The sequence below is a fragment of the Podarcis raffonei genome, chromosome 10, assembly GCF_027172205.1.
Source record: "Podarcis raffonei isolate rPodRaf1 chromosome 10, rPodRaf1.pri, whole genome shotgun sequence".
Taxonomy (NCBI): Eukaryota; Metazoa; Chordata; class Lepidosauria; order Squamata; family Lacertidae; genus Podarcis; species Podarcis raffonei.
Window position 1 is genome coordinate 36,809,590 of NC_070611.1, and position 16,548 is coordinate 36,826,137.

The 16,548-nt window shown below is 43.9% G+C and overlaps 1 protein-coding gene and 1 long non-coding RNA gene across 15 annotated transcripts in view; one reads left to right on the forward strand and one right to left on the reverse strand.

The window, feature by feature from the left end:
• The window catches only part of PPFIA2 (PTPRF interacting protein alpha 2), a 285,944-nt gene that overhangs the window by 139,382 nt on the left and 130,014 nt on the right, over window positions 1–16,548 (reverse strand). For 2 of the 14 annotated variants that reach the window (XM_053406940.1, XM_053406937.1), the window contains exon 1: window positions 120–437. The exons of 11 other annotated variants lie outside the window; for them this stretch is intronic. In XM_053406940.1, coding sequence (XP_053262915.1) covers window positions 120–188 — 69 coding nt within the window. In that variant the 5' untranslated portion in view covers window positions 189–437. Of the gene's footprint in view, window positions 1–119; window positions 438–2,383; window positions 2,468–16,548 lie in introns of those variants that run through there. One more of the 14 variants, XM_053406944.1, reaches the window with a different exon arrangement.
• Window positions 2,802–4,896, forward strand: LOC128422657 (uncharacterized). The gene is made up of 2 exons (XR_008332561.1): window positions 2,802–2,891; window positions 4,711–4,896. It is a non-coding gene; the product is annotated as an uncharacterized LOC128422657 (long non-coding RNA).

The window sequence follows — 16,548 nt, forward strand, 5'->3', positions numbered from 1 at the left end:
TGAAGATTCTTAGGGAGAAGCCATTATTGCTCAGAGTGGTCTGAAAGCACTTTAAATGTATACATCCATGTTTATAAAAGAGAGTGAGTATCTGTCACAGTAAACAGCAGCGGCCTTACCACGCTACGTGCAGAACAGCAGCCAGGATTCCAGATCTTGATCCTCTGTAGCCAGCCAGCCAGATCCATTGAACATACTCAGCTGCCATAGCACAAGCAATCATTTGCTCTACGTCAGCTAAAGCAGCCCTCTGGACTTGGCAAGTGGGACAGATGTGCCCAGCTCTGCTCAACTTGCCCTTCGACCCCCTTCCACTAAGCAGTGATTGTTGGCTACAGGGCTCTACAGGGCATACGAGCGGCTGTTACTTTGGACCCCCTCCCCTCCCCTGTCTAGGCACCAAAAAAGATGGCTGCCAATCTTTGGCTGAAGGCAGATGTTGCATCAGTGCTGAAGAAGTGAGGTCACAGAGCTAATGCCAAGGGGTTATTGTGCCCTCAGCAACTGCATCACACCTGATTCTATTATTCTTTGCATGAGAAAAATGGCAGAGTCATAACTTTCATTTTAACATTTCTAGAGATCCTTCCAAGAATACTGAAAATATCTCTTTTGTATATTCACTAGTGCATACATTTCATTCGTGTCACAATTTACTTTGAGGTCTGCCCCCCCAAGCAAATAAAGTAGGTCCTATCATTAATGATTTTGATAATACTGCATTAGTTTTACCCACTTATTAATGCCATTTTGTTCAGGATCCAACTAGTGCTTTAATTGATTCAGAAGGTTTATCCATGTCTAGGCCCTTACTCTCCATAGCAAAGTCCATTGGGTATGATTCAATGACTCTGTCTGTGTACAACACCACACACTGAGAGCATATTACTTCTCCCAAAGAACCCTGGTAACTGTAGTTTACTCCTCACAGAGCTACAATCTCCAGCACCCTTTTTAAAACTACAGTTCCCAAGATTTTTTTGGGGGGAGTCATGTGATAATAGGTGATTTAAATGAGTTTTAAATGTATGCCGTGCACACAGCCTCTGACCTAGAAGGCATCACAGCTGTACTTGTTGAAAACCAGAAAAGTAAACTACACATGTTATCAACCTTGACTTTGAATCCTTCAGATTCTTTTTCATGGCTTTTTAAACCAACAACAGCCAGAGAATGCTGAATCCAGATCAGGAACTTGGCACAAGAAGAAAAGACTTAATTTTTTGCCTCATGGCAGCCCCCCCCCCCTTCTCCAAGCTCCAATTTGCTTCAAATAGCAGCTTCAGGAAAGAGGATCATTTTCATCTACAGATCTCTGTATCGTGGTTCAGATCCAGACCAGGTCTTTCTGATCATTTAAAAAAAAGAAGGAAAAAAATTCCAAGCACAGAATTCAAAGACATGGTTAATTTTTCATCTAAAGGTAAAGGGACCCCTGACCATTAGGTCCAGTCGTGAACGACTCTGGGGTTGCGGCGCTCATCTCGCTTTATTGGCCGAGGGAGCCGGCGTACAGCTTCCGGGTCATGTGGCCAGCATGACTAAGCCGCTTCTGGTGAACCAGAGCAGCACACGGAAATGCCGTTTACCTTCCCACCGGAGCAGTACCTATTTATCTACTTGCACTCTGAGGTGCTTTCGAACTGCTAGGTTGGCAGGAGCAGGGACTGAGCAACAGGAGCTCACCCCAACACGGGGATTCGAACCACCAACCTTCTGATCGGCAAGCCCTAGGCTCTGTAGTTTAACCCACAGCGCCACCCGTGTCCCTAATTTTGCATCTAGTTTGAACCTACAGATCCTAGGGATGTATCTGATGCTCTCATATGCATTTGAGCATCATTTCTAATTCTTTGGCCTCTGTCTGTGATCCTAATAGCCTGATCCTGTTCATGTTTACTAGAAAATAATTCTTACTGGAGGTACTTCCATATTAGCGCGCTAAGGAGCACAAATTGAGTCTCTCTCTCTTTTTTAAAAAAGGTATGCAGATAGTTTCCCCAGTGAAAATTATATAGATGACATATTTCCAGAGCTCCTTTAACTAGAATAAAAAATAAGCATAGTACTTGAAGTTTCATTTTATATGTTCCTTGCACAATGCTCAGAATGACCCTTCATTTGGTGAATGAAGTGATTTATACGGCCCACTCTCTTCAGGTCCATCAAAGTTGCCTTTGTGACTGTCACCTTATCTATAACAGTCAGCTTGTTCTATGTAGACATTGATCTTTTGTTGTTAAGAGTACTGAATCAAACAGCCTGCTTTTATTTCTGTCGCCTTTTAAAAAGATAAACCACTGATTGATTTGGCTGTTGGCTTTGCCCCTATCATCCTTAGCCAGCCAATTTCGCCTTATAGCATCATTCTGAAACCATTTACCTGGGAAGCTTACCACCAAAACCAGTCAGAACACTGTCTAGTAGGCTGTTGTCAAGATTTCATGTTAGAGTCTTTCTACATGGGTCAATCAATGTGCTCCTTCCTCCAGGCTTCCTCAACCTCGACCCTCCAGATGTTTTGAGACTACAAGTCCCATCATCCCTGACCACTGGTCCTGCTAGCTAGGGATCATGGGAGTTGTAGGCCAAAAACATCTGGAGGGCCGAGGTTGAGGAAGCCTGTTTTAGGCATTCTGCCATCATATACATTTATGTGCGGTAATCATCTGCCCTCTGACTCCACAGTCCTCAACCATTTAAAGGTCTCCTACATCCTCAAAAGATTCCACCCTTTCTGCACCACATTCTTAGAACTACTTCTAAGAACCCCTGTCTGATTCCAAACCTCTTACTTAGTGCCCACAGATGCCGGTGTGCCTGCCAGTACTGTCTAAGGTGACTATGAAATGTCTCAGTCAATATCCCTTCAGAAATCCACAATACACAAGGTAATGTTTGTCCTTCTTGTTCAGTTCCTGTTTGCACTTCCTCAGCCTCTCCAACATTGAACGTGCCTGCTTAAGCATGCCCATATTTCATACCCATATGTCACCATTGGACACCCTCCTTCCTTTCCATTCCAAACAGAGGAGAGGTGCAAAGAGCTTATCTCAGAGAGTGAACACAGGAGTTGCTGATGAAGCAGCTAGACTGGTGACTGGGAGTGGCTGCCAAGATCATATAACACCGGTCCTGAAAGATCGTCATTGGCTTGCAGTACGTTTCCGAGCACAATTCAAAGTGTTGGTGCTGACCTTTAAAGCTCTAAATGGCCTCAGTCTAGTATACCTGAATGAGCATCTCCACCCCCATTGTGCAGCCTGGACACTGAGGTCCAGCGCCGAGGGCCTTCTGGTGGTTCCCTTGCTGCAAGGTTACAGGGAATCAGGCAGAGGGCCTTCTCAGTAGTGGTGCCTGCCCTGTGGAACACCCTCCCAGCAGATGTCAAGGCAATAAGCAACTATTTTACTTTTAAAAGACAACTGAATGCGGACCTCTTTAGGGAAGTTTTAAATGTTTGATGCTGTATTGTTGTTAATATTTGGTTGGAAGCCGCCCAGAGTGGCTAGGGAAACCCAGCCAGATGGGCAGGGTATAAATAATAAATTATTAGAATATTATTATGATGATCTTGATACTTTTTTTACCCGTCAATGGGGCAGCTGATGGGGGGAGGCATGCCTGCATCATCTTGCACTCTTCTTTCTCCTTCCCTCTTTCCTTCATCCTATCCCTCCCCCTTTCCAGTTTGGTGGTCCCTGTGTTATACTAGAACCCCACAGTAGCCACTTTGTGATTGGCACCGCCCAGCACTCTCTTAACATTCAAATGTGCCCAATGGCTTTAAAGTTGGTGACCCATATCTCATTCCCTTCAAATCACAGAATTGTAGAGTTGGAAGGGATCCCAAGGGTCATCTAGTCCAATCCCCTGCAATGCAGGAATAATTCCCTCTTCAGAACTCACCTTTTCCAAGAAGATTTGGGTAGAAACCCCAAGTTGCCCCACCCTACTGTAACTCTGCCAAAGCACATGCAGCTGAAAGAACTACACATACTTGCCCAGTTTAACCCGGCTTCTCCTTCGCTCCCCTTCCACCATTGCTTCTCCTATGCTAATCCTTATCTTATTCTCCAAAGATACTTATGAGACACACACAGTCCTTACAGCTTGGCTGCAACAGCTTCTTCCCCTCCTGCCGTTTCCCCTGGTGGTAGAAAACATGCATAAGGTAAAGGTAAAGGGACCCCTGACCGTTAGGTCCAGTCGTGGACGACTCTGGGGTTGTGACGCTCATCTCGCTTTATTGGCCGAGGGAGCCAATGTACAGTTTCCGGGTCATGTGGCCAGCATGACTAAGCCGCTTCTGGCGAACCAGAACAGCGCACGGAAACTCCGTTTAGCTTCCTGCCGGAGCGGTACCTATTTATCTACTTGCACTTTGACATGCTTTCGAAGTGCTAGGTTGGCAGGAGCTGGGACTGAGCAACGGGAGCTCACCCCGTCGCAGGGATTCAAACCGCCAACCTTCTGATCGGCAAGCCCTAGGCTCTGTGGTTTAGACCACAGCGCCACCCGCGTCCCAGAAAACATGCATAGAATACTGTAAAACAAGCAAATGCCTGCAAGCATCTTGCTTTGCACTGTATATTCTGATCACAAAAAGTTGAGTTTCCCAGTTTAACCCGGCTTATCCACATAAATATCCTCCCAGCTACTCTCTCCCATCTGATTTATCCTATGTCCCTATATGATTTCTTACAACAGAAACATGGAAAACTTTAGTGTCTGTCATCCCCATACTTTCAAAATCACAAGGCTTCGAATCAGTACTTAGTCAGAGGTAAGAACGTGATACAAGATTGATGCTTATGATTCAGAGGAAGACTTTTCTTGGAGACCTCCCAAGAAACTATCCACGCTTATGCCCACATAAAAACTGATCTACAAAAAGACTGACTGCATTAATTAGGCAATACTACATATATTTCCATATTGGGATGGGGGGGGGGCAAAACAGAGCTTGGCGTTCATAGCCATGAGTCTCTGACAAAAGCTGTCTTGAAAAGAATAAGAAAAACTGCAACTTTTAATAAAGTTGTGACAGATCATTCTGTCCTTTGAAGTGTTAGCTTTATGGCTATACAGAGAGGGGCTCATAAAATGATGGCAGAAAACATGTGGTAATTAACTTGACATGCACAAGGTCATATCCAACACTGCTGCTCAGCTAGTGTGGCAGACATCAACTTGCACATAGGAATTTTTCCTCTTCTGCTGCTTCCCATACACCTCAAAATCTGGAGGACCCTTCAGAGCCGATTTTGAATGAGTGTGGGGAAAGGAGAAGTCCAGTGGTGCAAGCTGGACTCCACAAATGTGGTATTAGATACAACCTACAGCCTCCCTTTCTCCCCCACTCCCCATTCAGTAAGTCATTTTTGTGGCATATCCCCAACAAGTATCTATCTATCGAACCATTTAGCGGAGATCAAACTCTGCATTCACCACTTGTAGGCAACAGACAGCTAGACTTAGCTTCTGCATTGTAGGATAGTAGCCCTGATGTAAAAATACTGAACCAATGTTTCTCTCCCATATAAGAAAAGGAAAAACAGAGCCGAACAAAAAGACTTTTGCTATAAGACAATGTCTAGTTCTGCAACTTTGACAGGCCGTAGCCCTATTCACAAATTACTTGTGTGTAGGGCATTTGCATTCTGAAGCAAATAATAACTTATAACGGTCATAGACTGAGGTATGCTTCAAAATTCACAATCACAAATTGTTAATTCTGTGTTGGATTGTCTTCCATTGACTAATAACCAGAATGCTGCTCCTAAAATAAAGTTATTTACCCATACAAAAATGGATTGAAATTTACAATAAGCTAAACAGTAATACATTCAAAATGAACAGCCCAAATACATGCTATATACATAGATATAGCTGGATATGCTTTCAATGCCATCATCAAAAACTTTCCTTTAATACATCCCTCAGAAATGCTGTGATTCAGGTACATAACATGTAGGTGGGGAGCTTTCTTCCCTTTTCCTTCTCGTCACAAAAGAAGGTTAGAAACAACAACAAAATGTCAAAACACTGGAATAACTCGCTACTCAAATGTCAACAACCAAGCAACACACAAAAAGGTGTCAAAGGAACAAATACGCAAGAACAAAAATTGATAAAATCTAAGCACGTATCAATACCACCTCCATCAACAGCTTCAAAAGTCAATGAGTGACAGCACCACTCATGCCTACCCACAACACAGAGCCATCCCTGTCTCTTCAGCGTAAGTCACCACAGCCTACCATCTCCCATTAACAGCCCCAAAGATTCCCTATCATAAGAACAGGGAGACTTAAGAATAGGAATGTTTCTAGCCTAGATCCACTTCTGGTTCATCTAGGTCTTCATTTCAGCCTTCCATATCCCTAACACCACGCCCTGATTCTTATACAGCAATGTTTCTTGACTCTGCCTGTATCATAAAACAAGTCAAGCTGTTGGTCCAGGCCCATGGCTATTGTTCTATCCTGTAATCCTGCATCTTCATACAGTCATACCTTGGCACTCGTACGTTTTGGCTCCCAAATGCCGCAAACCTGGAAGTGAGTGTTCTGGTTTGCAAACGTTCTTTGGAACTCAAACGTCCGGCGTGGCTTCAGTGGCTTCCAATCGAAAGGCATGCCTTGGTTTCTGAACATTTTGGAAGTTGAACAGACTTCCGGAACGGATTCCATTCGGCTTCCAAGGTATGACTATTTCAAATCACAAAGCCATTTTGTATTTCAACCACGTTTTGATGATGTATACAGACGCAAATTTATTTTGAACCTACATTGGAACTCGGTGTTTCTAGCAAATTCCCTGGAATTCAGGTAACTAAGGTGCAGGGCAATATCCCCCACTACATACAATAACATTGGATAAAAATCTCAAATGTCATACCCTTGTGGTTCCATGTGTGGACAAACAAGTAACATTTGATTAATGAAACATAGAGGCCTGTTAACTCTTTTGCTTAAACTCTTCTGCTACCAGATAGGCTTCTCTGTGATAGTTGGAGAAACGCCACTTGCCACCTGAGGGAGGTCCTATAATTTGGCACTATGCCTTGTGTGCTCTTGTCTTCTACTAGTTATAGATTTGGAACTCCTGTCTCCTACTGATTGTAAATGATCCTAAAAACCCCCACAAAACCCCCTCCCACTCACAAATAACAGCCCTCAAGCATCAAACATTTTGATGCCTATGAAGTATAACAACAATCCTTACTTACGAAAGGCATTTGTATTTGTCAAACATGAGGTTAGTTGAAAATAAGTTACAGAAGGGATTCATGCTATCAATCATGGTTACTTGTTTCTTGACAGCCGACACAATTTCCCCAGTATAATTTTGCATCTTGTTCCACAGATATTGCTGTGGAAGAAGGGGGAGGTGTGGGAGGGAAGGGAGCTAGGGAAGAAGAGTTTGGATTTGATATCCCACTTTATCACTACCCGAAGGAGTCTCAAAGTGGCTAACGTCCTCCTTTCCCTTCCTCCCCCACAACAAACACTCTGTGCGGTGAGTGAGGCTGAGAGACTTCAGAGAAGTGTTAATAGCCCAAGGTCACCCAGCAGCTGCATGTGGAGGAGCGGAGATGCGAACCCAGTTCCCCAGATTACGAGACTACCGCTCTTAACCACTACACCACACCACACCTTTAGGGAGAGGTGCAAAGAGAAATACAAGTTTAATATGGGGGAGAAAGAGGATGGGTCAGGTAAGAGAGTTCTGTCAACTTTAGCAGAAGCAGAGAGAGACAGCACAAAACATTTACAAGAGACCGTGATAGCCACCAACTTGGATGACTTTAAAAGAGAATTAGACATATTTGTGAAGGATTATCCATGGCTACTAGCCACAATTGCTATGCTCTATCTCCAACGGTGGAGGCATTTTGCCTTTGACTGCTGGTTGCTGGGACAGATGCAATTACATTTTGTCTCCACATGGAGGTTTCCCATGAGCATCTGGCTGGCTGCTGTGGAAACAGGGGCCCGGGTTAAAGGGGTCCTTGGCCTGATCGAGCAGGTCTTTTCTTACATTCTTACGTTCTTATCGTTCATGGAGAAAATAGCTTGATGTGGGGCTAGGACACAAACAACTTTGATTGAAGGACTGGGCAGAAAGCAGAAGACGTGAGGGAAAGGGAGACAAAGTAGAACGCTTACTAGATCTCAGGAACCTTTCTGATTCTAGGCTACATTTTCTCCCTCTGCTTAACCCCGAAGACTTGGCTTCTTTCTGTTTCATAAAAAACAGGAACTTCACCTTATCGCAGGTACTAGGCACCAAATGTTATCTGGAGGACTCTTCAAATTGGATAGAACAAGGAAGCAGTAAAAGTATGGAAGGTATGGCAGTGGAAGGAGCAGGAAACAAGAGGGAGGAAAGGGGGCAGAAGGCCTTGCAGGACCAGACCTGGGAGCAATTCTTTCAGATCCATTTCAGAGCCATCACAATGAAACTAGAAACATCATAACATGATGCGAGTGATCTTTACACAGGAAAGTATATTTGATCACTCACTAATGCGCTCTTTAAGCAGCTTAATTTGCTCTGGTTTAGCAATTTCTTAACAGAGGGACACCACCAGACTGTCGAACAACCCTACAAATGACTGGATTAATTTGTAAATATGGAGATCAGAAAGGAAAAATCAAAGAAAGGATAACCCCACCTGCTGGTTGCTGTGTTCACACACTGCCCATCTAATGAGCCAATGCATGGTATTCTGAGAAAAAGAAGGTTTCCTTCCACCAGCTGTTAGTTCAACTAGTGACACAGGAGCCACAGATGAGGCTTTCAGGGAATGATGCACAATTTCCCGATAAACACACACACACACACACACACACACACACACACACACACACACATTTGGAGAAGAAAGAAATGGATGCTGATTTTTCATTACTGCTGCTACATTATTGAGTTTGCAAAGGTGGCAGCAGCGGCAGCAAAGCTGCTGCTTTTATTTTATTATTTTTTTATCTCATAAAATTTATACAGTATACCACTTGATTGTATTTTTTATATTAAAAAAAACCCCTCAATGATTAAAAAGTTCAACACAGCCTTTGCTAATATGGTGCCTCCCAGATGTCTTGGACTACAACTCCCATCAGTGTCAACCATCACAGCCATGTTGGCTGGGCTTGATGGGAGCAGCAGTCCAAAGGAGATAACCAGGTAAGTGAAGGCCGGGTTAACTACAGCTATTGAGAACAGGCCAATGGGAGGCAGCAGCAGTGGCAGCTTCCTCTCCAAAATCAAAGTGTGGGAGAACATGCCAGTTCTTCTCTATCTGTCTCCTCATTGGTTTTTGGAAGTGAAAAAAGACTGATGATGGAAGGGAACCTCTCCCTGCTATCGCATCCTTAATTAAGGTGGTCAGGTGCAATGGAAGGAAGATATTCTGAAGCTTTAACACTTGGGTAGAAGAATGGAATTTCAATTGATATAACTTGCATGACATTCTTTTTTTTTAAAAAAGAGACCCCTTCCTTTTATCCAAGTATATATAAAGAAGTGTGGGTTTCCCCCCCTCTCTTGTACATTTCAAAAAAAAGGTATTAGGCTTTCTGGCGCTCGGCTTCAATGAATCATTGTCTTGGTAAATTAGAGTGTTCAAGGGGCTTTATCAAAGGTGTTGGGTTTTGATCAGGAGAAGCACACAAGCAGCTCTCTCTTTTATCTTTTTTGCAACAGCAGTTCCTTCACACAGCATAAGCATCTTTTTAGAAACTCAGAGCAAACTTCAAAAGGTGTTGCAGTGCAGCACAGGAAGGGGGTGGGGGTTATATTGAACCATAAAAAGACACCTTATGCCCTGAAATCTTTCAATTTCCTGAAATAGATTAAGAAAAAGTCACAAGGGTCAACAAGGTAGAGCCCCATGGCTCAATGATTGGTCCTGCTGACTAGAAAGGAGGGGTCAAAAAAAGGTGGCATGCTCTAAAAAACAATCCATTAACCGAGAATGAAAAATCATTTTAGGGTTAAACTCTAAGCATAGAATCACAGAAAAGAGTTGGAGAGTTGGAAGGGACCCTTAGGGTCATCTAGTCCAACCCCTTGCAATGCAGGAATCTCAACTAAAGCATCCATGACAGATGGCCATCCAACCTCTGCTTATAAACCTCAAAGGAAGGAGAGTCCACAACCTCTCATGGGAGTCCATTCCACTGTTGAAACAGCTCTTACTGTCATAAAGTTCTTCCTGAAGTTTAGCCGGAATCTTCATTCTTGTAACTTGAATCCACTGTAAGTTCATAAGGAGTCAGCCCTACTGAAGACTGTGGAACTTAAAAGGTAAAGGTAAAAGGACCCCGACCATTAGGTCCAGTCGCGAACAACTCTGGGGTTGCGACGCTCATCTCACTTTACTGGTCGAGGGAGGTGGTGTACAGCTTCTGGGTCATGTGGCCAGCATGACTAAGCCGCTTCTGGTGAACCAGAGCAGCACACGGAAACACTGTTTACCTTCCTGCCGGAGCGGTACCTATTTATCTACTTGCACTTTGACGTGCTTTTGAACTGCTAGGTTGACAGGAGCAGGGACTGAGCAACGGGAGCTCACCCCGTCGCGGGGATTCGAACCGCCGACCTTCTGATCAGCAAGCCCTAGGCTCAGTGGTTTAACCCACAGCGCCACCTGCGTCCCTACATCTTACATCTGAGTAAATTGTGCTGTCATAAGAACATAGATGTAAGAACAGAAGAAGAGCTCTGCTGGATCAGACCAAGGGCCTATTTAATCTAATTCCCACACTGGCCAAGCAGATGCTTAAGGGAAACCCATATGCAGAACCTGAATGCAACAACACCCTCCCCACTTGCGATTATCAGGAAATGGCATCCACTATTGGATGGTAGCCATTTATTTTGAGAAAGAAAGAGATTCCTTTCCAGCAGCCCTTTCCTAGTCCTGTGCTGCCAGACACAGCAGAGCTCTGTGGAAGGAGAAGCCAGCCGACCAGCCAAGTCTCAGAGGGGTACTTGCCTGGAGGCAGAGTCCATATACAAGGTCCAGTCCAGTCCTAAGGTCAAGACTACCTCAGTTCACATAGACGATCTGAGGGTAAAGAAAGCCGAGGGTCCAAGGTCGCAAGAAGCAGCAAGGTCTGCTCAGGAACGACGACAAATATTGTTTCCAGCAACTGATTGAGGCTGGAAACCCTGCTTAAGAAAGCTGGAGCCAGCTGGTTCTCATCAGGAGCAAGAAGGCTGATCAGCAGCAGGTGGAGTCGCCTTGCCTTCTGCTCCTTCAGGCTGCTGCTCAGCAGGTGAAGCCAACTCCTGGCCCATGACAAGCCCATTGACTCAGATAAGAGAGATCCTTCTTACATACTTCCATTTGGAGAGCTCACTATTTATACCTGCCCTCCATTTTCCTGTCCCTTAACCCGTTGATTATTCATCTCTCCTCTTTTTCCATAACTGCCAAGCTTACTCAGCAGTCTTTGGTGAGGGACTTGATCAAAAGCTTTTTTGAAAACCTAAGTACATAATGTCTTCCACATCAACTCCAGCCGTATGCTTATCGGCACTCGCAAACTGCCAATTGTTTTCTTTTTAAAAAACAACAAAAACACATTTGCTAAAGTCTTGCCAATGAGTAGTTGTTCTGCTTAAAATGGATGCTGGGAACAAATTGGCACAAAAGACTCAGTAAGTTACATTTCCAATTCCAAGCAGAAGATCTACTGTCTTTGATTTACTGTTAGCTGAAGTCTGAACCTTGGCTTTGGCTTTTCTTCAGTGTGAAATACATGTATTTATGCAAAGGAAATTAAAATTGTGCACTTCTGACTTTTTTATTTTTTCTGCAACAATCTGCAGTGAATGAATGAATGAATCACACAGTTAAAAGAAACTAATAACTCATATTTATCAAACTTCAGGCCTTTTCCATTCCTAAATTTGCTTTGAGTATTTACATTGTTAAATGATCTCTCTCTATGCATTGTCTGCCCATGTACTCAGTTAACATTGCCCTGTCAATAAATTGCCACAAGAGTTTGCAAGACCATTTTTAGAGCAGATTTCAGTAGCAGAACTCCAGACTGTTAACACTATTTCTAATTGTACAGAACTACTGGCAAGCTGCTTAAACCCACTGTGGCTATAATAAAAGGAAACAGATTGAGGGTGTAATATTTAACAACAATTCATCCAGTCACTCTTTATTTTTTGAAGTGATTTATATATTTAAAATCAATTAGATTGTCAAAGGCCAAACGACTAATGAGTGTAATTTAATACTTTGTTACTAATGCACAAATAAATAATCGCATGGGAATTTCCAATTGGGAAATCTTCCTATTTCCTTTTTTCTCAAACTGAAGGAATAAACAAATATATCAATTTGCTAACCTGTGAGTTGTCCCATATATATTTTCCATATAACAAGCAAAGCAGGACATAACTCCATAAAATGAAGCAGTACAGTATTACAAAATATCCTTAGTCATCAAATTCTAGCCTAGCCTCCTTTTCTAACTTTCACTGCTAGCTTAGCAACGTTCTGCACAACTTTCACATTTTCTGTATTGTTGCTACTTATTAGTCATCACTTATAAAGATTTAGATTTGTAAGTGAAATGGAAAAAAACAACCCTGTCTCTGGACAGCATCACTGCAGGAGAGAACTTGCATGACACAATATTCTCCCTAGGGAAAAGCATTCCTACATAGAAAACTAGCATATCAGGTAGCAGGCTAGGCTAGAAGTTAGAGCACATGCTTTGCATGGGAAATTTCCCAAGTTCAAGCCACAGAATCACCAGGTAAAGGTGAAAAAGACTTACTTCTGAAAACCTGGAGGGTTGTTACCAGATAGTGTAGACAGCACTAGTTCGATGAGCCTGTTGGACTCAATATCAGGCAGCTTCCTATGCCCCTATGCAATATCTAATTTTCTATATTTATGGGGGTGGGGAGCGTATGGAAGAGAATTCAATCATGTGAGTCCCCACCTAAAATCTGGCTGCAATCTCTAATTCTTGTTTGTGAAAACCAAGCCCAAGTGAAGCTGGAAAGGGCACTTCTGGCTGCAGCCACCATCTAAGGCTTATAGGACAATCCTATGCATATCTACTCAGGAATGATTCCTCAGTGGGAATTTCCCACTGATTAAAAAATGCAGTCTTAAGCAGCAAAGCTGGATCCAGGAGGATCTCCAATCTATGTATCTGCTTCTCCTTGGAAGAGTGTAACCCTATTGCAAAATAGGCCAGTCAGTGGCTCTTGCATAGCCTGAGTCAGGGATGAGGCAACAACAGCTCCCTTGAAGCTCTCTGGTAGGCTCCTGTCCTTGACTGGCCAGCTGCCAGATTCATACCCGTGAGTTTTTGTAGAACTGGGGAAACAGGCACTTCCATGGGGACATTTGTTCCAGAATGTGGGTAAATAGAATATTGCTATAAATGGGACAGTTGTGGAATTCCCCCTTCCTTTTGATGCAGTGTGGCCCAGCTTGCTAGACCTTTGCCTCTTCCTCCTGCCTAGTCCACTCATGGAGAGGTATGGCCTTCACAGTCTGCTCCCTGTGCCACGTTAGGCTGCATCCTGCACTCCTAGAGGACCAGAAGCAGCAGTACACTGGAAGTTGAGTATGACCAGTCAATGGAAGCCACTCATTGGATGTTTTATTTCCAATAGGAAGGTGAATATCTAAAGTCGTCCCCCCAAATATTTTTTTAATCATCATCAACATGTTCATCACCAGTTTCCTTTCCCCCTAAGAACAGAACTAACACAAATAATTTTCTCATAACTTTTTTGTTTTTTTAAATTGTAGAATCCTTTAAAATCATAAGACTATGAGCAGTTCAGGTTTTAATCATTGTGGTTAAGACAACCCTTTTAATAGAATCACAGAATTGTAGAGTGGGAAAGGACCGCTAGGATCATCTAGTTCAATCCCCTGCAATGTAATAATTTCCTTTTTCTTTTTGCCCAACATGGGGCTCGAACCCACAACCCTGAGCTATGATAGAGTTCGGTATAGGAATGCATTTAGTGGCTGCTATGGCACGCGGGTGGCGCTGTGGATAAAACCTCAGCGCCTAGGACTTGCTGATCGCATGGTCGGCGATTTCAATCCCCGCGGCGGGGTGCGCTCCTGTCGTTCGGTCCCAGCACCTGCCTGTTGGGATACTGCCAGGGAGATAAAGTCCATCTGAGCCCCCAAGCTCGGTGCCGGACGATCCATCGACCTCCTGTAGTCAGGCAATATCAGCAATTTAGCGACACTAAGCCTCAAGCTTAGTGCACACTCTGACAGCAGAATTCACACAGCAAAAAGCTGCACAAGTATGAGAGCAGAACAAGCATATTTACAGTTTTATTCAGCGTTGGTCAGAACAAAGAAGGCATGACCGTCTGCTCCGACTGCTCAGGCAAAACAGCAGAAAACGAAAGGAACTTACAACATAAACATCCTGTGAGACAGGAAATTACGCAGGCTGTTATACAAACATCCTGCTCCCTTTTAAGGTGGAACGGAAATATCCTAACATCCTCCCCCTTTCCGTGTAACCTGTAGTACCTGTGGTTCAACCCAATTGCAACCTTTGTGCGTAAACCTTAAGTTGTTCTCTGTTAACAACCTTAGACAACAGATCAGCAGGAATTTCATTTCCTGGCATGTAGGACACCTGAATGAGTCCTTTCTGAATACACTCTCTTGCACGATGTAGCTTAATCTGCAAGTACTTGGTTCTTTGCTTGCAACTCTCTGAGTTCAGCAAAGCCAAACAAGATCTATTGTCTTGATACACTTGTATAGGACATTTCACAGAAACCCCAATGTCCTTAAACAGTTGCATCAACCATTCACAATCCATGAGTGAAAATGACAGAGCATTGAGTTCTGCTTCACAGGAACTTAGGCTAACTGTCGTCTGCTTTTTGCACAACCAGTCAAACAGGCAGTGGTTGTACATGTAGCATACTCCAGAAGTGCTCGTACCATCCGTGGTTTCACTTCCAAAACTTGCATCTGCAAAGATTTCAAGACCTCCAGTCTTCTGACTGGTGAACCTCAGCCTGTAGTGCATAGTCCCTTTCAAATACCGGGCTATGCGCTTCAGAGCTTTCCAATCCTGAACAGTAGGATTGTTAGCATGTCTGCTCAGCAGGTTAGTGCTTACAGCAATGTCAGGTCTTGAACATCTAGCAATGAAATTCAACTTGCCTAGAATGCATCTGTATAGCGTTGTGTCAGAAAACGCTTCAGCAGTACTGTCTACCTGGTAACCTGTCACCATCAGTGTGTCTGCTGGGTTTGCATCAACCAAATTCAACCTGGTTAATACATCAGCAATTTACTGTGTTTGGTGTACCAGAAAATTACCTGCTTGGTCTCTCTCCACCTGCAGAGAAAGATAGTTGGATACCTCACCAAGATCCTTCATGTCAAAGTGCTCCTTCAGCTGAGCTAGGGTGCTTTGGTAGAAAGCCTGATTCTTCCAGAACATCAGAAGATCATCAACAAAACATAAACAATACAGTTTGTTTTGCCCCTCCTCCTTGACAAACACACACGGATCAGCTTTGCCCTGGTGAAAACCTAGAGAAAGCAACGTTTCAGTGAGTTTTGTGTTCCAACACCTGGCACTCTGCTTGAGACCATATAAGGATTTCCGCAGTTTACAGACCATTCCCTTCTGTATCTGCATCCCGTCAGGTGGAAGCATGTACAGCTCCTCCCCCAAAATCCCGTACAAAAAAGCTGTATTTATGTCATGATGGGAAACATGCAGTTTCTCCTCCGCAGCGATCTTGAGCATCAGCCGAATGCTCTCATATTTGACCGTGGGTGAGTAGGTCTCGTGGTAATCCTGTCCTGGTACCTGTGAAAAACCTCTGGCAACCAATCTGGCTTTGTGTCTGACAACCTTGCCATTCTGGTCTGTCTTGGCCTTGAAGACCCATTTGCTGCCAACCAGTCTCATCCCTGGGACTACCGGTACCAGCTCCCAAGTTTGGTTCCTGTTCAAGGAATCAACTTCAGCCTTCATGGCATTAAGCCAAGGCTCAGCATCTTTAGAGGTTAACTCCTGGACCTCTTTGAAGCTTGAAGGTTCCCACACCTTCTCTGAGCTACTAAGAACAGCAGTTGCCGTCTTAGCAAACTCATCAGCAAATCTCTTCGGAGGTTTGCCTTTGGTCGCCCTTTCAGACCTGCGAACCAGACGCAAGTCTTCTGGACTCATCTCCTCCTTCTTAGGAGAAAAATGACCAATGGTGAACAGTGGTTCTTCCAGTTCATTGTCAGACTCATCAGATGGTCTGACTGAGGCTTTTGCGCTCTTGTAGTCTGCTGTGTCATCACTGTCACTGACAGCATCAGCAGCGCCGCCCACTGAACTGGAATCCGAACTCTGATCATCATCATCATCATCATCATCATCATCATCCTCAGTTTCCTCAGCTTTCTCAGCATGATCTGCTTTCTTCACATCACCTTCATCCTCCTCTGGGTAACTCTGGAAAATTCCCACATTTTCCCCCCACTTAGGATTGTACTCAACACTC